General features: G+C 31.9%; 3 protein-coding genes across 12 annotated transcripts in view; all 3 read right to left on the bottom strand.

Annotated features, from left to right (window-relative positions):
- LOC101493784 (transcription termination factor MTERF15, mitochondrial-like) overlaps positions 1 to 11,318 on the bottom strand; it is a 24,381-nt gene extending 13,063 nt beyond the window's left edge. For 2 of the 5 annotated variants that reach the window (XM_073370133.1, XM_073370127.1), the window contains exon 1: positions 9,896 to 11,318. In XM_073370133.1, the coding sequence (XP_073226234.1) occupies positions 9,916 to 11,070 (1,155 nt within the window). In that variant the 5' untranslated portion in view covers positions 11,071 to 11,318 and the 3' untranslated portion in view covers positions 9,896 to 9,915. Of the gene's footprint in view, positions 1 to 7,285; positions 7,804 to 9,886 lie in introns of those variants that run through there. The other 3 variants (XM_073370129.1, XM_004488190.4, XM_073370131.1) reach the window with 3 other exon arrangements.
- LOC113786167 (uncharacterized) lies at positions 2,280 to 6,331 on the bottom strand. Of its 6 annotated transcripts, none has more exons than XM_027333400.2 (3): positions 4,996 to 6,331; positions 2,880 to 2,907; positions 2,280 to 2,618 (listed from the first exon to the last, which is right to left on the bottom strand). In XM_027333400.2, exons 1-2 carry the CDS (start codon positions 5,981 to 5,983, stop codon positions 2,891 to 2,893), a joined length of 1,005 nt encoding a protein of 334 aa, XP_027189201.1. In that variant the 5' UTR covers positions 5,984 to 6,331; the 3' UTR covers positions 2,280 to 2,618; positions 2,880 to 2,890. The 6 variants fall into 6 exon arrangements, with proteins under 6 accessions (XP_027189201.1, XP_073221542.1, XP_027189200.1 ...); XM_073365441.1 differs by having other exon boundaries at positions 5,161 to 6,330; XM_027333399.2 differs by having other exon boundaries at positions 2,280 to 2,907.
- Positions 11,319 to 18,355: 7,037 nt separating the features above from the next.
- LOC101498737 (uncharacterized) overlaps positions 18,356 to 19,474 on the bottom strand; it is a 3,941-nt gene continuing 2,822 nt past the window's right edge. Inside the window, exon 2 of the mRNA XM_073370749.1 lies at positions 18,356 to 18,831. Coding sequence (XP_073226850.1) covers positions 18,447 to 18,831 — 385 coding nt within the window. The 3' untranslated portion in view covers positions 18,356 to 18,446. The remainder of the gene's footprint in view (positions 18,832 to 19,474) is intronic.

Below are 19,474 nucleotides of genomic sequence, written 5' to 3'. Positions count from 1 at the left end.
CAAATACCTGTAATAGTGTCAGATACCCTGATACTGTTCTAGTCTGATGCATACTCGCTTCTCGAAGATTGTCGTATAGGTAAGCAAGCACAACAATACCCCATGCATATCCCCCGTATGAGTTGAGGTCTCTGAAACATTCAAGGTAGGCAACACTCACTGCGAAGGCACTCTTGTCGCTGAACAAGGTGCAACCCACCAAAAATAAAAGAAATGCCCTCGCAGCCATCTGTCAATGCTGATCAGCACATCGCTGATGGTATACGTCAAGCAACCAACTGTACCGAACAGTGGTTGTCCGCGTCAAGTTAAACTCAGCATATGCAGCAGCCAGACTCACCCCAAGAAGCTCACCCAACAACTCTGCAGCGTCATCCTTGTTAAATATATTAACGCTGAAGAATGCACCGGTGATGGGTATATGCAGCAGTGAAGAGACATCGTCCAAAGTAATGGTCATCTCCCCAATTGGAAGATGAAAGCTGTTGGTGTCGCGATGCCATCTCTCGACAAAGGCAGAAATTAGACCTTTGTCGATCATCTCATAGCTGCATTTTAGCAATGTATATAAACCAGAACTTTTAACAAGTTCCTCAACCTCTTGATTTTCAATGACAGCTTCTTTTAATTTTTTGCCATTGCTAAAAACCCTTAACTCTCCGCGATCCTGAAATAAATTAACCAAACAAATATAAGTTCAAACACATTAAGCAAATATATAATATTTAATTTGATTCAGAAATTTACCACGTCGTCCCATAGTCGTGTCGCAACATGATCCCCGTATGTCTTTAGGACAGACCTGTCAACCGGACCACCAGGATATTCGTCATTTGCTTCAGGTTGGGCCTCATCCGCTTGGATCTCTTCAGGCTGGGCCTCATCCGCTTGAACCTCTTCAGGTTGGGCCTCATCCGCTTGGGCCTCTTCTGCTTGCCCCTGTTCTGGTTACGCATGTTCTACTTGTTGATTCTGTAATCTTCGTTGTCCACGCAATTCACGCTGAGCACGGTGAGCCCGTGCAGAAGCGATTGGTCTAACACGACCCTCTCTATCAGTCCCTTGGTCGAGTATAATACGACCCTCTCTATTAGTAAACATTGTGCGCACCATTTCTGCATAAACAAATCATAATCATTATCAAAACAACATAGCAATATAACATAAACCACAACAGGGGCAAGCATAAACCCATACGTGAACTGAGTTCACGTACGTGAACTTCATCAACCTACGTGAAATGTGTTCACGTACGTGAACTCCATCACCTACGTGAACTGAGTTCGCGTACGTGAACTCCATCAGCCTACGTGAACTGAGTTCACGTCTACCTACGTAATCTGAGTTCACGTACGTGAACTCCATCAACTTACGTGAACTGAGTTCATGTCTACCTACGTGATCTGAGTTCACGTACGTGATTTCACTTCACGTATCTGAACATTCAAAACCCAGAAAACAACATCAAACCCAGAACCATTGATGAACATTCAAAACCTAGAGAGTTAAACCCAGAAAACGAAAACGAAAACATCATTGCTTACTTGATTGAAGATGCTTGAAGTGATTGAAGATGGTGTTGAAGATGATTGAAGATTGCTTACTTGATTCAAGAATGTAGATGATTGAAGATGAAGGTATTAGGTTAATGAAGATGAAGATGAAGGTATTAGGTTAATGAAGATGAAGATGATGAAGTTAGAAGATGAAGGTATTAAGTGAATAGAGAGGGAAGGGTAGTTTGGGTTTTAAAAAAAATTGAGGGGTGTGGGAAGCAAAATTGTTTATTTTTATAGAAAATCAAACACAATCATAATATATTATTGGAAAAGGTGTGGTGAACTTCTAGTATTAACACCATGCAACTCACGAAGAGTAATTCATGCAAAAAATATACATTTATGAGTTATAACTGTGACTGGTTATACATGTGCCTGTTTGTAGGATAAATTGCTAATTTTCTATTAGTTATTAGAGAATAAAGAGATTATTGTTTTGGTATTTTATGCTATTAATCCGTAGGATAAAATATATTAGCGTAACAATGTTTTCTACTTGCTATTAAATGTAGGGTGAGTTTGGAGGGACATAGAATTCATTAGATTTAACTGTTCCCACTGTCACCACAACACACAACGGCTATATAGAATGTCTAAACTTTGTTCTCATGTATACTTAGGCTTCATGATTCCATTTGCTAAAATGCAATGAGCAACTAACAATTTTGATAAAGTCAACTAATCAACTATAGAGTTTGGTATGGATCTACAAGGGAGTACTTAGAGACAATGTGAAGATTACTGTAATGAGAGGTAGGCTAGGAACCAAATAGGGCCTTTCAGAATTTATACAAAATTTGGCATCACCATCTTGCTTCACTAGTTGGTTTTTGCAAAGAAAATTCACAAATGATACTTCACTATGACTATATAGAAAAAAAGGTCTACTGAAAGAAAGAACAAAAGTATTTATATGGAATTTGTGACTGCTTTTCTACTAGCTTAGCTCCAACACTTTCAGATTATACAAAACTGCGGTGTATTAGCCTTCAAACACGCGGCCACAGAAAAGCTACAACTGCAAGCTTCTGCGAAAACTCCATTGGCTCCAATGCAAGACTGGTTGATGAAAGAATCAATAAGCAGATTTCAGAATAAAAAATGTTCATTAAATAAGAATCACAGGCATCTGATACTCCTTTCTGCCAGACAGACAACAACTTGTTTAGCATTATCAAATTCCTATTTTAATTAAAGGGCATTGACACTAATTTATGCAAAGCTGCTTCTTGAATATATAGGAAAAGTGAGTGGCTGTTGACAACTGATAACAACGTAGAAAATGCAGTCTGTAAGATTGATAAGCTACAAGCACAGTACCTGTAAATAGCTCAAAAAACAGTGGTGCCTACAGCAACAGATGTTGAAAAGATTATTATAGCTTGAGATATAAATCGGAAAATGTTTATAAACATGACTAAGGATTTCAGACTTCAAAAATATATCAATCAGAGATTTTGAGATTAGCAAGACAGCTAAAGAAGACACCACTAACAGTATAGCGCATACTATAAACTAGATATGGTCCAAAAAATATATTTTAATTTAACACATAAACAACTGAAGATAATGCGACATCCCTTCAGTAAAATAAGAACCTAAAAAAAAGAAAAAATCTAAATCAACAGCATTAACAGGTTACCATTTGAAGACTAGAAGCATCAAAGACAGTGAATTGCAAAACGAAACTGCGAATGTAAAATTTTCAAAAAATCATAAATAAGGTGAAGGAAGGATACCGCATAATGTTGCCAGAGAAAGAAAACATTGATTAATCCATTATGATCAAGAAGCCATTTCATACATAGCAAACTAACACAGGCTTCTTCCTTATAGGTAAGATTCTATAAGAAAAATCTTCCCTTTCAGAGTGAAAAAAAAAAATGTAAGTGCATAAACTAAATAGGAGGTAAGCTATTGATTTACTACATAGTACCCAAGGCTAAAAATTAGTAAGAATTCCAGATATTAAATTCCCATTAAATGTATCAAGAAATTACACTATCAGGTTATAAAAGTCCAGGACAATAGACAACATCTGAAAGCAGTAAAGTAAAATATGTTCTCAAAATATACCCAGGAATAAGGTGTTCAAGCATGTGCGACATTTAATGCATATTGTACTCTCATAAAATACAGAACATGGACAAAATGTCAATATCAATTAAATTAAAAAGAAACCCGATATTTAAACCCGACTCCATCATATCAAACCCTTAACTCAAAGGGTATTGAAACTAATTTCTGCAAATCTGCTGCCTAATTAAAAATAAAAAAGTGGCGGTTCACAACCGATAACAATGTAGCAAATGCAATTGGCAACAATTATAAGTTACAAATATAGTACCTATAAATGACTCAAAAAATCAGCAGTGGATGTGAAATGGATTAGAGATTGAGGTATAAATGTGAAAAAGTTTATAAACTCGACCAAAGATTTCACTTTCAGACCTAAAAAACACATGAATTAGAGATTTTGAGCATAGCATAACAACAAAAGAAGACATGACTAACAGTCCAACACAAACTCTAAACTAGATAAGATCTAGAAAGATTAGTTGATTTGCTGTAATTGATCATGCATGAACAATTGAATATATATAATGCCATGTCCCTTTAAACAAAATAAGGACCTAATAAAATGCAAGAAATCTAAATCAACAAAAAGAACAGTATTTTTTATAAAAAAAAATCTAAGAATTAAAGATTAGAAGAATCCAAGACAAAATGAGGTCGGGGAAAGATAGGGAATTTGAAACTTGTTCATTCATTCACATTATAAATTTTCAGTTTCTCAATGGAACATAAATTTACATAAAGTGCAGGTAAGCAAAAAAAAACATTATAAGCTCTTAATCATCACGAAAAGACAATTGGAAAGACAGAAAGTCGGGTGTGCAGTTGTAGCTTCAATTTTGAGGTTTAAGAGGTCTTCACAATTGCAACTGTAATTTAAAACAATTTTGAATCAAGCAACTTATTCAGGTATAAGAGAAATCATTTCACACTATCACAAACAAATTTCACGACAACAAATACAAAAATATTTCAACTTTTACATGTATTACTGAATAAATTATAAGGTATTATCAAGATCGATAAACATCACGATTTTGAAAAAATATCAATGACCACAAACCAAATTTATCCTACATTCCATGTAAGCAAAGAAAACAACTAAACCAGCTCCCATCACAATCTGGAGTAAACATGTATTCAAATCAAATATGGAACAAGAATAACATATTAAGGTTAAAATAGCTGAAAATCTAATCATGACAAGCAAGTTTTGTCCCTGGTCTAAGCAAGATTGAGTTTTTCCCATACAGCTTTAATAGATAAGAAGACTCCTCAAAACGTTTTATAAACATCTCAAGAAACATCTTCTCAGACACTATAAAGGGACAAATTAAGCTTGCATTCGTTTTTCGCAAACCTTTCTTTAGCAGATATTGCACTACTTGGGCCCTTGGAATGATCCTTTTTTCCAAACTTAACAAAAGAATTGCGGATCCTTTGACAAGGGCCATAGCATCCCAACCCAACTGATTGACCCAAAAGGTCATCACTAAATTAATTTTATCAATGGATGTTAACATACAATGAGGCTGCCTTCTAAATGCTTCCAGAACATCTTGATCAGACCAACCCCATTTCTTAAAGGCATCAACTTTCTCTTTCCATAAGGTTTTGTTTACAGTGATTTTGGCAAGCAGTGCTATTGAGAATCCTGATTTTGAAGGATTAAACCCCAAATCCTTTAACTCCCCCACAACCTTCAGTATGCCGCGTCTGTTGAATATCTTACTTCGTCTCTGAAGCATTCTTGCAATGTTAGAGTCGGTCACTCCATTCTCAATCAACAATGTGATGTTATGTGGCACAACACGATCTCCAAAGAAAGATGAACATTGATTTACACAAGCAATAGTGTCCTTGTGAGATTTCAAAAACCTATAAACCAATTCATAGGTTGGGACCATTTGATTCATGCTTGCATAAAGGACCACAGGGTTCTTACTAACAAAATCAACAATGTCAGAGTTAGAGGCACCATTGGAGAGAAAAAATTGAAACTTTGGCAAAACCCTTTTGATGGGGTCGCAGGAAAGAAGCCATGGTGCCTTAGTAATCATGTTGTGTAATTGGGTGTTTGAGAAACCATGGTTTTTAAAAAAGTTAAGAACTGAATCAGGTTTTTGGTTGGTCTTAAACTTAACTCTGTGAGTGGAGCAGAGTTTGTTTGCAGATTGTGGTGAAAACCCAAAATTGTGGATGAGGTAGGAGACTGCAAAAGAGGTTGAATGAGAAGTGTTGGTGCAGAAATAGAGAGAAAGTGGTAATGGGTTTTGGGATATTGGTGAGAAAGTTACAGTCTTGAAGTAGAGAAGTGGTTTATGGCGCCATGAATTGAAGTTAAACATGATGATTGATTGATGTTTGAGTGAATCGGCGCTCAGCGAGAGCAAATTGTCTTTGTTGATGTATCGAGAATTTCTACTTCTTAGAATTATTTCTCAACTCCATCGATAGAGTGTTTGATGATCAAGTCATTAATCAAAATTAATTTGAACTAAATAAACACCAAAAATCAAATAAAAATAAATTTGCACTCATACAAAAATAAACTTCTAAATAAATTATAGTATTTGAAAGGTAAGAAGTCAACCAGGGCTCATGCCTATCCTCTCTTAGATATATGTCTTTGTATATAGATGAACTTTGTTTACATAAACATACATGTATGGAATCAGTTCCATAATTTACTAGAAACTAGATGAATCCTACATATAAATTGTTCATGAATGTATTAGAATTTGAATGAATGATAAGCGGATATGATTTATGTATATGTCTATCGTAGCTTTTGGCGTTACATGAATTGAATTTTCATAAGTATTAAAATATATATTTCACATATGATGCTTAATTACTAAAACAAATTGCCAAAAAGGTTTTTGAAAAGTAGAGAAGAGAAGATGGTTTTGAAAATTAAACATGACACTAGAGCTCTTTTGAATTTTTTGGTAATTAAAGTGTTTCAAAGACTGTAACTAAGATGATGGAAGGTATAGCTAGCAGAAATAAAAGTTTATTTGTTCATGGTTCATTCCTCGCATTGTTTATTGTCGGGTGCCAAACCCATTAAGATAAATAAAACTGAACTAATATTATACATGTAGCAAAATGTCAACTCAAATCGTTTTTTGATTGACCAACTTTGAAATTCAACCAAATTAAGAAAACCAATTAAAAAGTTTGATAGAGTTGAGTTTAACAATGAAAATATATACAATTGAAAACAACTATTTAAAAACATTCAATCCAAGGAGTTCAACAATTATTGAGTTTAACTTAATCTTCATTCGCAAATGAACATTCTTACGTTAATTCCATTCTTAATTTCGAATCACAACAAAGCGCTCGCTATAATCCACAATTTCAATACTAGAAAGACTTGGAAGATTAATTTAAGGTAAATGAATTATACAATCATTGAACCCAAAATTAAACTAAACTCAGAATTAAACCAAGCTAGATATAACATTAAATACCTTCATACAACAACCAGTTTTTTTCTTCCTCTTTTCCTATATTTCAGTTAATAAAGCCACTAACACAATCATTCAAGAACCAATTTCATTCAAGCAAATAAAATCATAATCAATCAAGTTTCTGAGAGAAGAACAATCAAGTTTCTCAGAGAAGAGCAACGAAGAGTGAAATTCACTATGAACAAATTAAATAAATAAGGTTCATAAATCAAACCTCAATAATATCTACACCCAATGATTGATTAAGAAGGTTTAGCTCTCCATTGATATGAGAGAACACATGGAGTTACAAATTACAAAAGAGAGAAAAAATTGAAAACTTAGATGAAGTATAAGCTACAAGAGAAAAGCTCTCCCAATCTTCTCCTTTTATCCCCCCTTTTTCGTATCTGCCTTCAAATATTTTCTTTTCTCCTTCTCAAAGTAGACTGACTGAGTATTTTCATGATCCCTAACGTGCCCCTCTGAATTAGCTTTCTAAAATGCTATTATAAACCTTAATTGAGTCTAAGATGAGTGAGTTATGGCCAATTATATGAGGAGAGGTGTTGGGCTTGTGACATCAACGACCCAACCTTGATTTATGCCAAATCTGATTAAGTCTGAAAAACAAAATTGTAGTACTCTGTCTTAGCTTTTCAAGGGTACAAAGATCACCAAAATCCAATTTTTATAGCTCTAGATATGTCCTGTGGAAGGCATAAAGGTTAAGATGAGAAAATATTCAAAAAGTAGTGAAGTTTGGCTGTTAATCCCGTATTAAACTCATAGTTGTAAAATGCATCAAAGACCTATCAATTAAACACAAATGATGATTAACAAACTGAATATGAGATTCAATTAGTATGTAAAATCAATGTTCATCAAAACAAAAATCTAGATTATATTAATGGAGCATGGGGCAACAAAAAACTCTAAAGATAACTCCAATAATCTAATTCCAATGATGTTCAAAGAATGCAAAAATGAATGAGTAAGAAAAGCAATCAAAGCTTCAAGAAATCACAACACTCATGAGGTGCATGTTTCTCTTCTCATCCAACAAGCAAGGCAAATCCATTGAAAATCATAAATCAAGAGTGATGAAACCACACAAGTCATTCTCTCAATCCCTCGTTCATTTCACTCAATTCAATCTATAAAAATTGGCACTGCCATAAGCTTGTTTATCTTCTAAATCTCCACCACTCATGCACATGCACACAAAGATCAAAAGGACTTTATTCAAGTTTGTTGTGTGGTCAAGGTAAAGGAATGAAACAGAAAGGATATGACAAGTTAAAATGAAAGGGAATGGAAGAACAATGGCATAATTCACAAAAGAACAAATGTATCCAAAAACCAAGTAATTTCCATTTTGAATTCCTTCACTTCTCTTTTCCTTTATATATATATATATTTTTTTTTTTTCTTTTTCAATGTAACTAAATCCATCATTCTGTTCAGAACTTTCGCCAATGTTCTTACATTCCAAAAGGTAAGGTAGAAACTTCATTTTACACTTTAGGCTTGTAAGGAGCAAAAAGAAAAAGATAGTAAAAAAGGCCCCACAGGGGTAAATCAAAGGTAAAACATGGAAGGTTGGCTACTTAGAAAAGTGGAAACGAGAACAAAAATGTCTTCATCATGTTAAAATGTACATGTACAAATGTAGCTTCAAAAAGAATCAGCAAGTTCTGCAGTAACCAGATACATGAATGAAAATCACACAAGAATGGAGCGAATTCATAGGCTCAAAATCTCACAAGATATGATTCAATCAAACTTGATCTACCAATTCAATTTTTATCACCAAACTTGTTAAAATTTAAGAGAGACAATTTACACACTTATGCCACAACTCTTTTTAACTTCAATTGATTAAGATTTAAGACTCAAATTTTTATAAGTCTCAAATCTTCAATTGAAAATAGCACAAAAAACGGCAAAAGATAAAAAATAGTAGCTGTAAAATATAAATAAAAGTAGTTGCAAAATATACCAACAAAAAAAACAGAAACAATACAGTAAAATAACAAAAAGAACCATAAAACATAAATAGTAAAACACAATAAAAAAATAAAACAAACATACTTTTTACAACAAATCTATGCTTCATCAATCAAAACACACATCCAACAAAATTTGAACTTTCATATTCCACATAAGGGAAAACAAACATAGCCCATGCAGTTGCAAACTAGCTTCTTTATTTTACAGACAAATTGTTAGTGGCTGCAAACATTTTCTTCTTTATTTTATATGGTTTATGAATAACTGATGTTTTAGAGAACCAAAAGAAAGGTATTTAGAAATCAGAAGAATTACTTACCAATCTACAGCGAAATGCTAACTGGTAAGTATTTTAAATGATTGTGGCCCACAAATCGAAAATAAGTGCAGGATCACTATTGATGTAGGTCTTCACAATTGCACAGCTACCATAATTATGGTTGTATTTGTCCATGATTACAACTACAACTTTCACCCATTTTAAATCCAACAACAAACTCTGGTATATCTAAATTTATGCAATAGATTTTTGGACTAGACAAACAATGGAAGGAGAAATATTACTCCAAAAAGATATATTCATGCCCATAAATGCAAGAAAATTTAACTTTTAATTATAGTACTGGCAAATTACTTGTTGTCATTAAAACTGGTAAACAAAGGATTTTTAATAAATATAATCAAAACAAAACCAACATTTGTAACACTAAGAAAAGCTACACTAGCCCCAATCACATTCTGTACCAAACAATTTTCAAATCAAATATGGATCAAGAATACCTGAAATACCTGAAAATCTAATCATGATATCATGACAAGCAAGTTTTGTCCGTGGTGTATGCAAGATTTAATTTTTCCTCATACAGCTTTAATAGATAAGAGGACTCCTCAAAACGTTTTATAAACATATCAAGAAACAACTTATCGGACATTACAAATGGATAAATCATGCTTGCAGTCTTTTTTCGCAAACCTTTCTTCAGCAGATATTGCACTACTTGGGCCCTTGGAATGATCCTTTTTTCCAAACTTAACAAAAAAACTGAGGATCCTTTGACAAGGGCCATAGCATCCCAACCCAACTGATTGATCCAAAAATTCATCACTAAATTAATTTTATCAATGGATACTAACATACAGTAAGGCTGCGTTCTAAATGCTACCAGAACATCTTCATCAGACCAACCCCACTTCTTAAGGGTATCAACTTTCTCTTTCCACCGGGCTTCGGGTACAGTTGTTTTGGCATTCAATGCTACACCAAAAGTTGCTTTTGAAGGATTGAAACCCAAATCCTTTAATTCCTCCACCAACTTCAGCATGTCACGTGTCTGCAATGTCCGACAATGGGTCTTAAGCATTCTTGCAATGTTAGAGTCTGCCACTCCATTCTCAGTCAATAATCTGATGTTAGATGCCACACGCCTGTCTCCAAAGAAAGTTGAATTATGATTTACACAAGCAATAGTGTCCTTGTGAGATTTCAAAAACCTATAAACCAATTCATAGGTTGGGACTATTTGATTCTCCAGACTTGAACAGAGCACCATAGGGTTCATACTGACAAGGTTAACAATGTCGGAGTTAGAAGCACCTTTGGAGAGAAAAAATTGAAACTTTGGCAACACCCTTTTGATGGGGTCACAGGTAAGCAGCCACGGTGCCTTAGCAATGGTATCACGTAGTTGGGAATCTGAGAAACCATGGTTTCTAAAGAATGTGAGAACTAAATCAGGGTTTTGGTTGGTCTTAAATTTAACACTGTAAGTGGAGCAAAGTTTGTTAGCAAATAGTGGGGAGAAGCCAAAATTGTGGATGAGGTATGAAACTGCAAAAGAGGTTGAATGAGAAGTGTTGGTGCAGAAATAGAGAGATAGGGGTAATGGGTTTTGGGATATTGGTGAGAAAGTTACAATCTTGAAGTAGAGAAGGGATTTGTGGCGCCATGAATTGAAGTTGAACATGATGATTGATTGATGTTTGAGTGAAAATCGAAAGAAATTATGATAAATTATTGAAGTGGAAATTGGAGAAAAGGGATGAATATGAAGGCAAGTAAATATTTTGTTACCTCCATCCAATCTACTGGTTTAGGGCAACAATGGCGACTTGATGGTGCAGCATAGGTTGCTTGACGGTGAACGTCGAGAGAGAAAGATCTTGGAATTGTGAGAGGGTTAGAGACTTCCAATGACTGAGGTTTCAAAATGGACAATATTACAATAAAATAATTTTTTTTTTTATTCTTTTATGAGTATAAAATAAAATAGACTAAATTATATATGCGGTCCCTTAACTTAATTTCATGTAACGTTTTAGTTTTTTATATTTTTTTCTCGAGTTGGTCTTTTATTTTAATTTTAAGTGACAATTTGATATTTTATGTTTTACAAAAATTCAAAAATTCATTATCATCTTCAATAAAATACAAATTCACAAATTCAAAAAATTAAAATTTTTTGAAACAAAACCCATAAAATTCATTATCATCTTCAATAAAATACAAATTTAATCAAATTCATAACTTAATTCTTGAAATAAACTTATATTTTCATTCTTTATTTGATGTTGTTGGAAATGAAAATATGAGTGTATTTGAATATTTGAGTTATGGATTTGATAAAATTTGCATTATATTGAAGATGATTATTAATTTAATGTGTTTTGGTTGAAAATTTTTATGATTTTTTTTGAATTTTTGTATAAAAAATGATAACATTGTTGAAATTTTAAAACATAAAATATCAAATTGTCACTTAAAATTAAAATAAAGGACCAACTCGGAAAAAAAATAAGATAAAAGACTAAAATGTTATCTGAAATTAAGTTAAGTGACCACATATGTAATTTAGCCAATAAAATATATTGTGAGTAATAGAAAACTTCATATCAGGGTGATGGAGGGATGCTAGAGTGTCTTGCAAAAGAAGAGGTTGAAGGTATGCATTTTTTGTAGTACTAAATAGAATTAAGGTCTCCAAATAATTATGGTCAAAAAGTTGATGAAATATGACTTTTTAAGTTACACCAGAACCTTGAGACATAGTGTGACTTAAATAAACGCAAAAAATTGACATTTCATCTAGTTTTAGATCAAAATTCTGTTTGGGGACCAAAAATACGGAGAAATAAAATAAATGGATTATTTTCGTGATTCAGCTAAAATAGAGAAATCAAAACTGCAATTAAGTCATTATCCACAATAATGTCAATCTTGATAGATGAGAGATTTCAATTGATCTAATTGTGTAAATCAATACTACTGAAAAATTTAATTCAATGACTTGGATGGGTGAATTGAGTCCAAAATTTCTTTAAATCTTTACAATCTCTTAACAAATTATAAAACTATCTGATATCAACCTACAAGATATCAACCTACAAGATTTTCTTTCTACAATAGTAAGGAGTGAATCGTCGGGTTTCATTAATAATAATAATAATAATAATAATAATAATAATAATAATAATAATAATAATAATAATAATAATAATAATAATAATAATAATATTAATTAATAAATAAATAAAACAAATCAATTTCATTCACTCTCACTCTCTTTTTATCTCACTCCCTCAATTTCCTTTAATGTTCCCCACCTCCACCTCCACCTTAACCCCCCCATTTTCATTGTTTTCTTTCTTTTCCTCTTCTTCTTCTCACTTAGTCACAAACTAGCCTCCTTAAACTATAAACTCATAGGAATGGTATACATTCCCTAAGTAAGTTTCCTCATATTTTTACAAGTTCTTAGGTAGAATTTTTGGTAAGAGTTTGTGTTTTAAGAAAGGAGAAAGGTCTATATTTCTTGAAAGTTGTTTATTGAGATTCTTTGAGATAAATACACAACTCTAATGTTAATAATGAATCTCTATAAAAAAATGTAGTTTTGTTTATAAATCTTATTTGTGTTTAGAATATATTTAAAGGATTTTTATAGTTTCTTAGAGTTAGCTAAACTTTAGAATAATTTTTCTAAAGTTTTGAGAATATTTTTTATACTCAAATTTGTTAGTTGAGGTTTTGCCTGCTACTCTGGGAGTTGTTGGAGAACAAAGTTAGTCGATTCTCCATAGTTGTGAGTAGACGACGATCATTGTCATATTTTTATTATGTTATAACTATTATTTTACTCTTTTTTATGTTAAAGTATTTATTTAAAAAAATTGAAAAACACAACTTTTGAATTTTTCCCGATTTCATAATTCTTTTTATTTTTGTGGTCTTTGTTATATAATATGTTAGTAGTTTGATTTATTTATGAGTGATAAAGTATTTAAATATTGAATTGTTATACACTTGAATATGTTTTTCATGAGTTATGATGAAATGAGAGATGATTTTTAAATACGTGTTTTGAAAATCGTTGTTATAATTATAAAATCGTTAACAACGGTAGGTGCATCTAGTTACATCGTTTTGATTAGAGAGAGTTACCCGTTAGATGGAGTCATCCCTATGAGATATGTCATCCTTAGAAGGCGATGACTATCAACAAGATATAAACTCCCGAATTGATGTGTTATGATGCATTGAGGGATTGAGAGAAGACTATCTGTTAGATGGAGCCACCCCTAAGGGAAAGACTACCCTTATGAGGAAAAGACTATCAATGAGATGAAATAGCATATTGATTCCAAAAAATTTATGTTTTTATTTGTTTGATTTTCTATGATATTTTAAAGTTGTTTATTTTGATTTCACTTCTGTATGAATTGAATTTTAAATATTTCTACTGAATGGCAAAATTATAAGTTTAATGATTTTATCATATGTATACTTTATTTGAAAATTATTTATATTTCAGGTAGTATGTTGAGCATAATTGCCACAAGATTGCAAAATAATTATTAGTGTTTTTTTGTGTTTCCCTTCTAGTTGGTGGTGGTTGTTGTCTCCTCATTAAGTCTTTGTGACTTACCCCTTCATATTGTTCTTTTTTTTTTTCTCCTCAGATTCACATACAATTAAGTAGCAAATTGGTAGTAGATTCAAGTCTCAATCATTTTTTGTTGGTAGGCATCTTTGATCGAGGGTTCTTTGTAAAGTCGATTGAGTTGTGATGTATTTTACAGCTATTTTGAGTCTAGAAAGTCTTTTTTTGAGAAATATATTAAATATTTCGATTATCCTCTTTGAGATGACTGAGTTAAAAGTGTAAACATAAATTTTATAAATTTGGAAAACGTTGAAGGTACAGAGGATACTTTGTCGAAATTTCGAGAAAAATTATATATTTTTCGAAATGGTTATTTAGAACTATTTATTTGCTTGATTGTTAAGTTAGTTGATAGATTTGTCAGACTAAGAGGATAGTTTGTGCGTCGGTCACGATGTTTAGTTTTCGGATCGTGACAAGGAGTTTAGCATGAATTAGTTTCCATACAAAAACCTGAATTCTTTGAGGATATTGCCATTGACAAATTTTGTAAATCTTCGATTGCTTTGGATCTAATCTGTTCTAGGATTTGATGACATTGTATGTCGATTTTAATGAGTAAAATTCATATGAGGTGTAAATTCATATGAAACTGCAAATGATGATGAATTGGAAGTGTTGGTACAGAAATGGAGAGAAAATGGTAATAGGTTTTGGGATGTTAGTGAGAAAGTTAAGGGCTTGAGGTAGAGGAGGGTTTTGTGGCACAAAGTATTGAACTTGAACATTATGATTATTAGGGTGAAAATTGAAAGAAAGAATTATGATAAATTATTCAAGTGTTGAGTTGAATCATACAAGTGTAAATTGGAGAAAATGGGGTTTGAAAAATAAAAATTGAAAGTGATGAATATGAATAATCCCTCCAATAGTACAGTCAATACCTCCCGGTGGTTGAAGGCGACAATGGTGGCTTCACGGCGACGGTGGCTCGCGAGAGATGATTAATGGGTAAGAGACGTTCAATCAATACTCGGCGGAGGGTTCAAATATTCCTCCACCCAAGGTGTCTTTGGTTTAATCGATGGACCAATTTTAAATGATTTTTTTTAGATGCTTTGGTTTTTTGTCATTTTTCTTCTCGAAATCCCTCAAAATAGAAATAGAACAAAATAAGTTCTACTATAGATTTTGGTTCTTCTCCTTCCCTCTTAAAATATAAATCAAACATATATACATAAAAATATCACCTCTCCTCTCTTATTCTTCCCTCCAAATACTCCAAACCAAACGGACTCTAAAATTTGTGATACTTAATTAGGGGAATAAGTGATATATAGTGGTGGGAATAAAGATGATATTTGTCGTGATTCAAAAATTAAATGCCATAAGTGACATACAAACTATATTCTTAGCCTAACAAACCTATCAATATAACAATTAAATAATTCAAAATAACTATTTAACAAATATATATATATATATATATATATATAATATTTTTTGAGATTACAATATAATACACTATGTAATTTGAATGTTTCTAAACATAAAATCGTGTTTTAAACTTTTAACCAAATCAATATTTCAAAAGAGCAAATCTAAATATTTAATACATTTTCAGATGACATTCTATATTCAAAATAGTTGCAAATCACGACTCAACAAATACTTAACAAAAGACCATTGATCAAAGATGCCTACCAACAAAAAATGTGATTGAGACTTGAATCTACTAATAATTTGCTACTTAACTACCTATGAATCTGAAGACAAAAAAATAAATAACATGAGGGATAGGTCAGAAAGACTTAATGAAGAGACAACAACCACTACCAACTGAAAGTGAAACACACAAAAAATGTACGAATAATTGTTTTACAATATTATTGAAATTATGTTAAACAATACTAACTCAAAATATAGATAATTTTTAAATAAAGTATACACATGATAAAATCATTAAACTTATAATTTAGCTATTTATGTAGAAATATTTAAAATTCAATTCATAAAAAAGTGAAATCAAAATGAACAACCTTAAAAAGGGTCATATAAAATCTAACAAGTAAAAACATAAATTTTTTAGAACCAAAAGGCAGCTTCATCTCATGGATAACCCTCTCCTCCTAAGGGGACGTTTCCTTTAAGGGTGGCTCAATCTAAGCGATAGTTCTCTCCTCTCAATCTCGTAACCCATCAGAAGACATCAATTATAAAGCTTACATCTCGTTGATAGTTATCTCCTCCTAAGGATGACATCTCTCATAGAGACATCTCCATTTAACGGATAACTCTCCCCAATCAAAACGATATAACTAGGTGCACTTACAACCGTTAACGATTTCATAATTATAACTCCAAAACAACACATATTGAAAAATCACTTCTCATTTCATCGTAACTCATGAGAAACGTATCCAACTGTACATCAATTCAACATTTAAATACTTAATAAGTCATAAATAAATCAAACTATAAATATATTGTATAACAAAGACCATGAAAATAAATAAATGATGAAACCGAGAAATTTTTCAAATGTCGTGTTTCTCAATTTTTTAAATAAATACTCTAACATAAAAAAACGAGTAAAATAATAATTATAACATAATAAAAATATGTGACAATGATCGTCATCTACTCACAACTATGAAGAATCGACTAAGATTGTTCTCCAATAACTTTTACAGAAACAAGACCTCAACTAATAGATCTGAATATAAAAATATATTCTCAAGACTTTAGAAATTTTTTTCTAAAGTTTTGCTAAGAAACCAATAAAAAGTCCTTAAAATCTACTCTAAGCAACAAAATAAGATTTTAAACAAAAATACATTTTTCTAGAGGTTCATTCTTAGCATTGAAGTTGTGTATTTACCTCAAAGAGTCTCAATAAACACCATTTTAAAGAATGAGTACTCTTTTTCTTTCTTAACTCACTAACCCTAATCCCAAAATCATAACCAAGAGCATTTGTAGGAGTATGAGAAATTATACTTTTAATGATATTAAATTCATTTTATGAGTGCCATTTGTGTTGTAGGGTGAGAAGAAACAAGGAGAAAAAAGAATAGGAAAAAAAAAAAATAGAAGTGGAGATGGGGTGTAGGGTTACTACTAAGAAGGAGAGAAATGATTTAGTGAAAAATCATTTTCACTCTATTTTTTTATAATCTAAACAATGGAACATAAATTTATTTTATTGCATTCCACTCTATTCCATCTCATATCACCAATCTAAACTGGCCTAAAAAAAAAAACCAAATTATTAGTGTTAATTTATTAGGTTTTTTTTTCATTGGCTAGTGAAGGGACAATTTTTTTTAGCTTTTGTCCAATTTGTTAAGTCCCATATCTATTTCCAAAATCAAACACGGTACAATTAAACCACTAGAGTTGTGATGTCTACTCATTTATTTTCAATTTTTCTTCCCACACCCCTCATTTTGCTTCCCACACCCCTAATTTTTTTTTAAATCCAAAATACCCAAACTACCCTTCCTTCTATATTCACTTAACCACTCATTTTCTATCTTCATCATCTTCATCTTCATCTTCATCTTCATCTTCATCTTCATCTTCGTCTTCATTACCTAACAACTTCAATCTTCTTCAATCATTTTGATACATTTCATGTTCAATAATCTTTAATCATTTTGAACATCTTCATCCCTGTCATCATCTTCATCATTATCGTGACTCAAATCAACTAGGTATGTATTTTGTTGTGTTTTATAGCTGATTGTTTTTCCAAATCTGGGTTTCGTACGTCTACGTGAAACGAATTTACGTACTTGGTGAAATTATGAAAATTCTGATTCTACGTGAATTAAGTTTACGTAATCGTACGTCAATTAAGTTTGTGTACATCAATAGAGTTTTAAAATTCATGTTACCTACGTGAACTGAGATAACGTATGTGTACGTGAACTCAGTTCACGTATCCCATACGTGAATTGAATTCACGTATATATACGTAAACTGAGTTAACGTATAAGATGAAAATTTGTAAAATCTCATGAAAAAAACATTATAAGCTCTTAATCATCATGAAAAAACAATTGGAAAGACAAAAGGTCGGGTGTGCAGTTGTAGCTTCAATTTTGAGGTTTAAGAGGTCTTCACAATTGCAACTGTAATTTAAAACAATTTTGAATCAAGCAACTTATTCAGGTATAAGAGAAATCATTTCACACTATCACAAACAAATTTCACGACAACAAATACAAGAAAATTTCAACTTTTACATGTATTACTGAATAAATTATAAGGTATTATCAAGATTGATAAACATCACAATTTTGAAAAAATATCAATGACCACAAACCAAATTTATCCTACATTCCATGTAAGCAAAGAAAACAACTAAACCAGCTCCCATCACAATCTGGAGTAAACATGTATTCAAATCAAATATGGAACAAGAATAACATATTAAGGTTAAAATAGCTGAAAATCTAATCATGACAAGCAAGTTTTGTCCCTGGTCTAAGCAAGATTGAGTTTTTCCCATACAGCTTTAATAGATAAGAAGACTCCTCAAAACGTTTTATAAACATCTCAAGAAACATCTTCTCAGACACTATAAAGGGACAAATTAAGCTTGCATTCGTTTTTCGCAAACCTTTCTTCAGCAGATATTGCACTACTTGGGCCCTTGGAATGATCCTTTTTTCCAAACTTAACAAAAGAATTGCGGATCCTTTGACAAGGGCCATAGCATCCCAACCCAACTCATTGACCCAAAAATTCATCACTAAATTAATTTTATCAATGGATGTTAATACAATGAGGCTGCCTTCTAAATGCTTCCAGAACATCTTGATCAGACCAACCCCATTTCTTAAAGGTATCAAATTTTCATAAGTATTAAAATATATATTTCACATATGATATGATGCTTAATTACTAAAACAAATAGCCAAAAAGGTTTTTGAAAAGTAGAGAAGAGAAGATGATTTCGAAAATTAAACATGACACTAGAGCTCTTTTGAATTTTTTGGTAATTAAAGTGTTTCAAAGAGTGTAGCTAAGATGATGGAAGGTATAGCTAGCAGAAATAAAAGTTTATTTGTTCATGGTTCATTCTTAGCAGTGTTTATTGTCGGGTGCCAAACCCATTAAGATAAATAAAACTGAACTAATATTATACATGTAGCAAAATGCCAACTCAAATCGTTTTTTGATTGACCAATTTCGAATCACAAAAAAACGTTCGCTATAATCCACAATCTCAATACTAGAAAGACTTCGAAGATTAATTAAGGTAAATGAATTATACAATCATTGAACCCAAAATTAAACTAAAAACCCAGAATTAAACTAAGCTAGATATAACATTAAATACCTTCATACAGCGTCCAATTTTTTTTTCTTCTCTTCTTATATTTCAGTTAATGAAGCCACTAACACAATCATTCAAGAACCAATTTCATTCAAGCAAATAAAATCATAATCAATCAAGTTTCTGAGAGAAGAACAATCA

The sequence above is a fragment of the Cicer arietinum genome, chromosome 1, assembly GCF_000331145.2.
Source record: "Cicer arietinum cultivar CDC Frontier isolate Library 1 chromosome 1, Cicar.CDCFrontier_v2.0, whole genome shotgun sequence".
Classification (NCBI taxonomy): domain Eukaryota; kingdom Viridiplantae; phylum Streptophyta; class Magnoliopsida; order Fabales; family Fabaceae; genus Cicer; species Cicer arietinum.
Note: the sequence above shows the minus strand (reverse complement) of the source record. Positions and strands in the feature narration are given on the sequence as shown.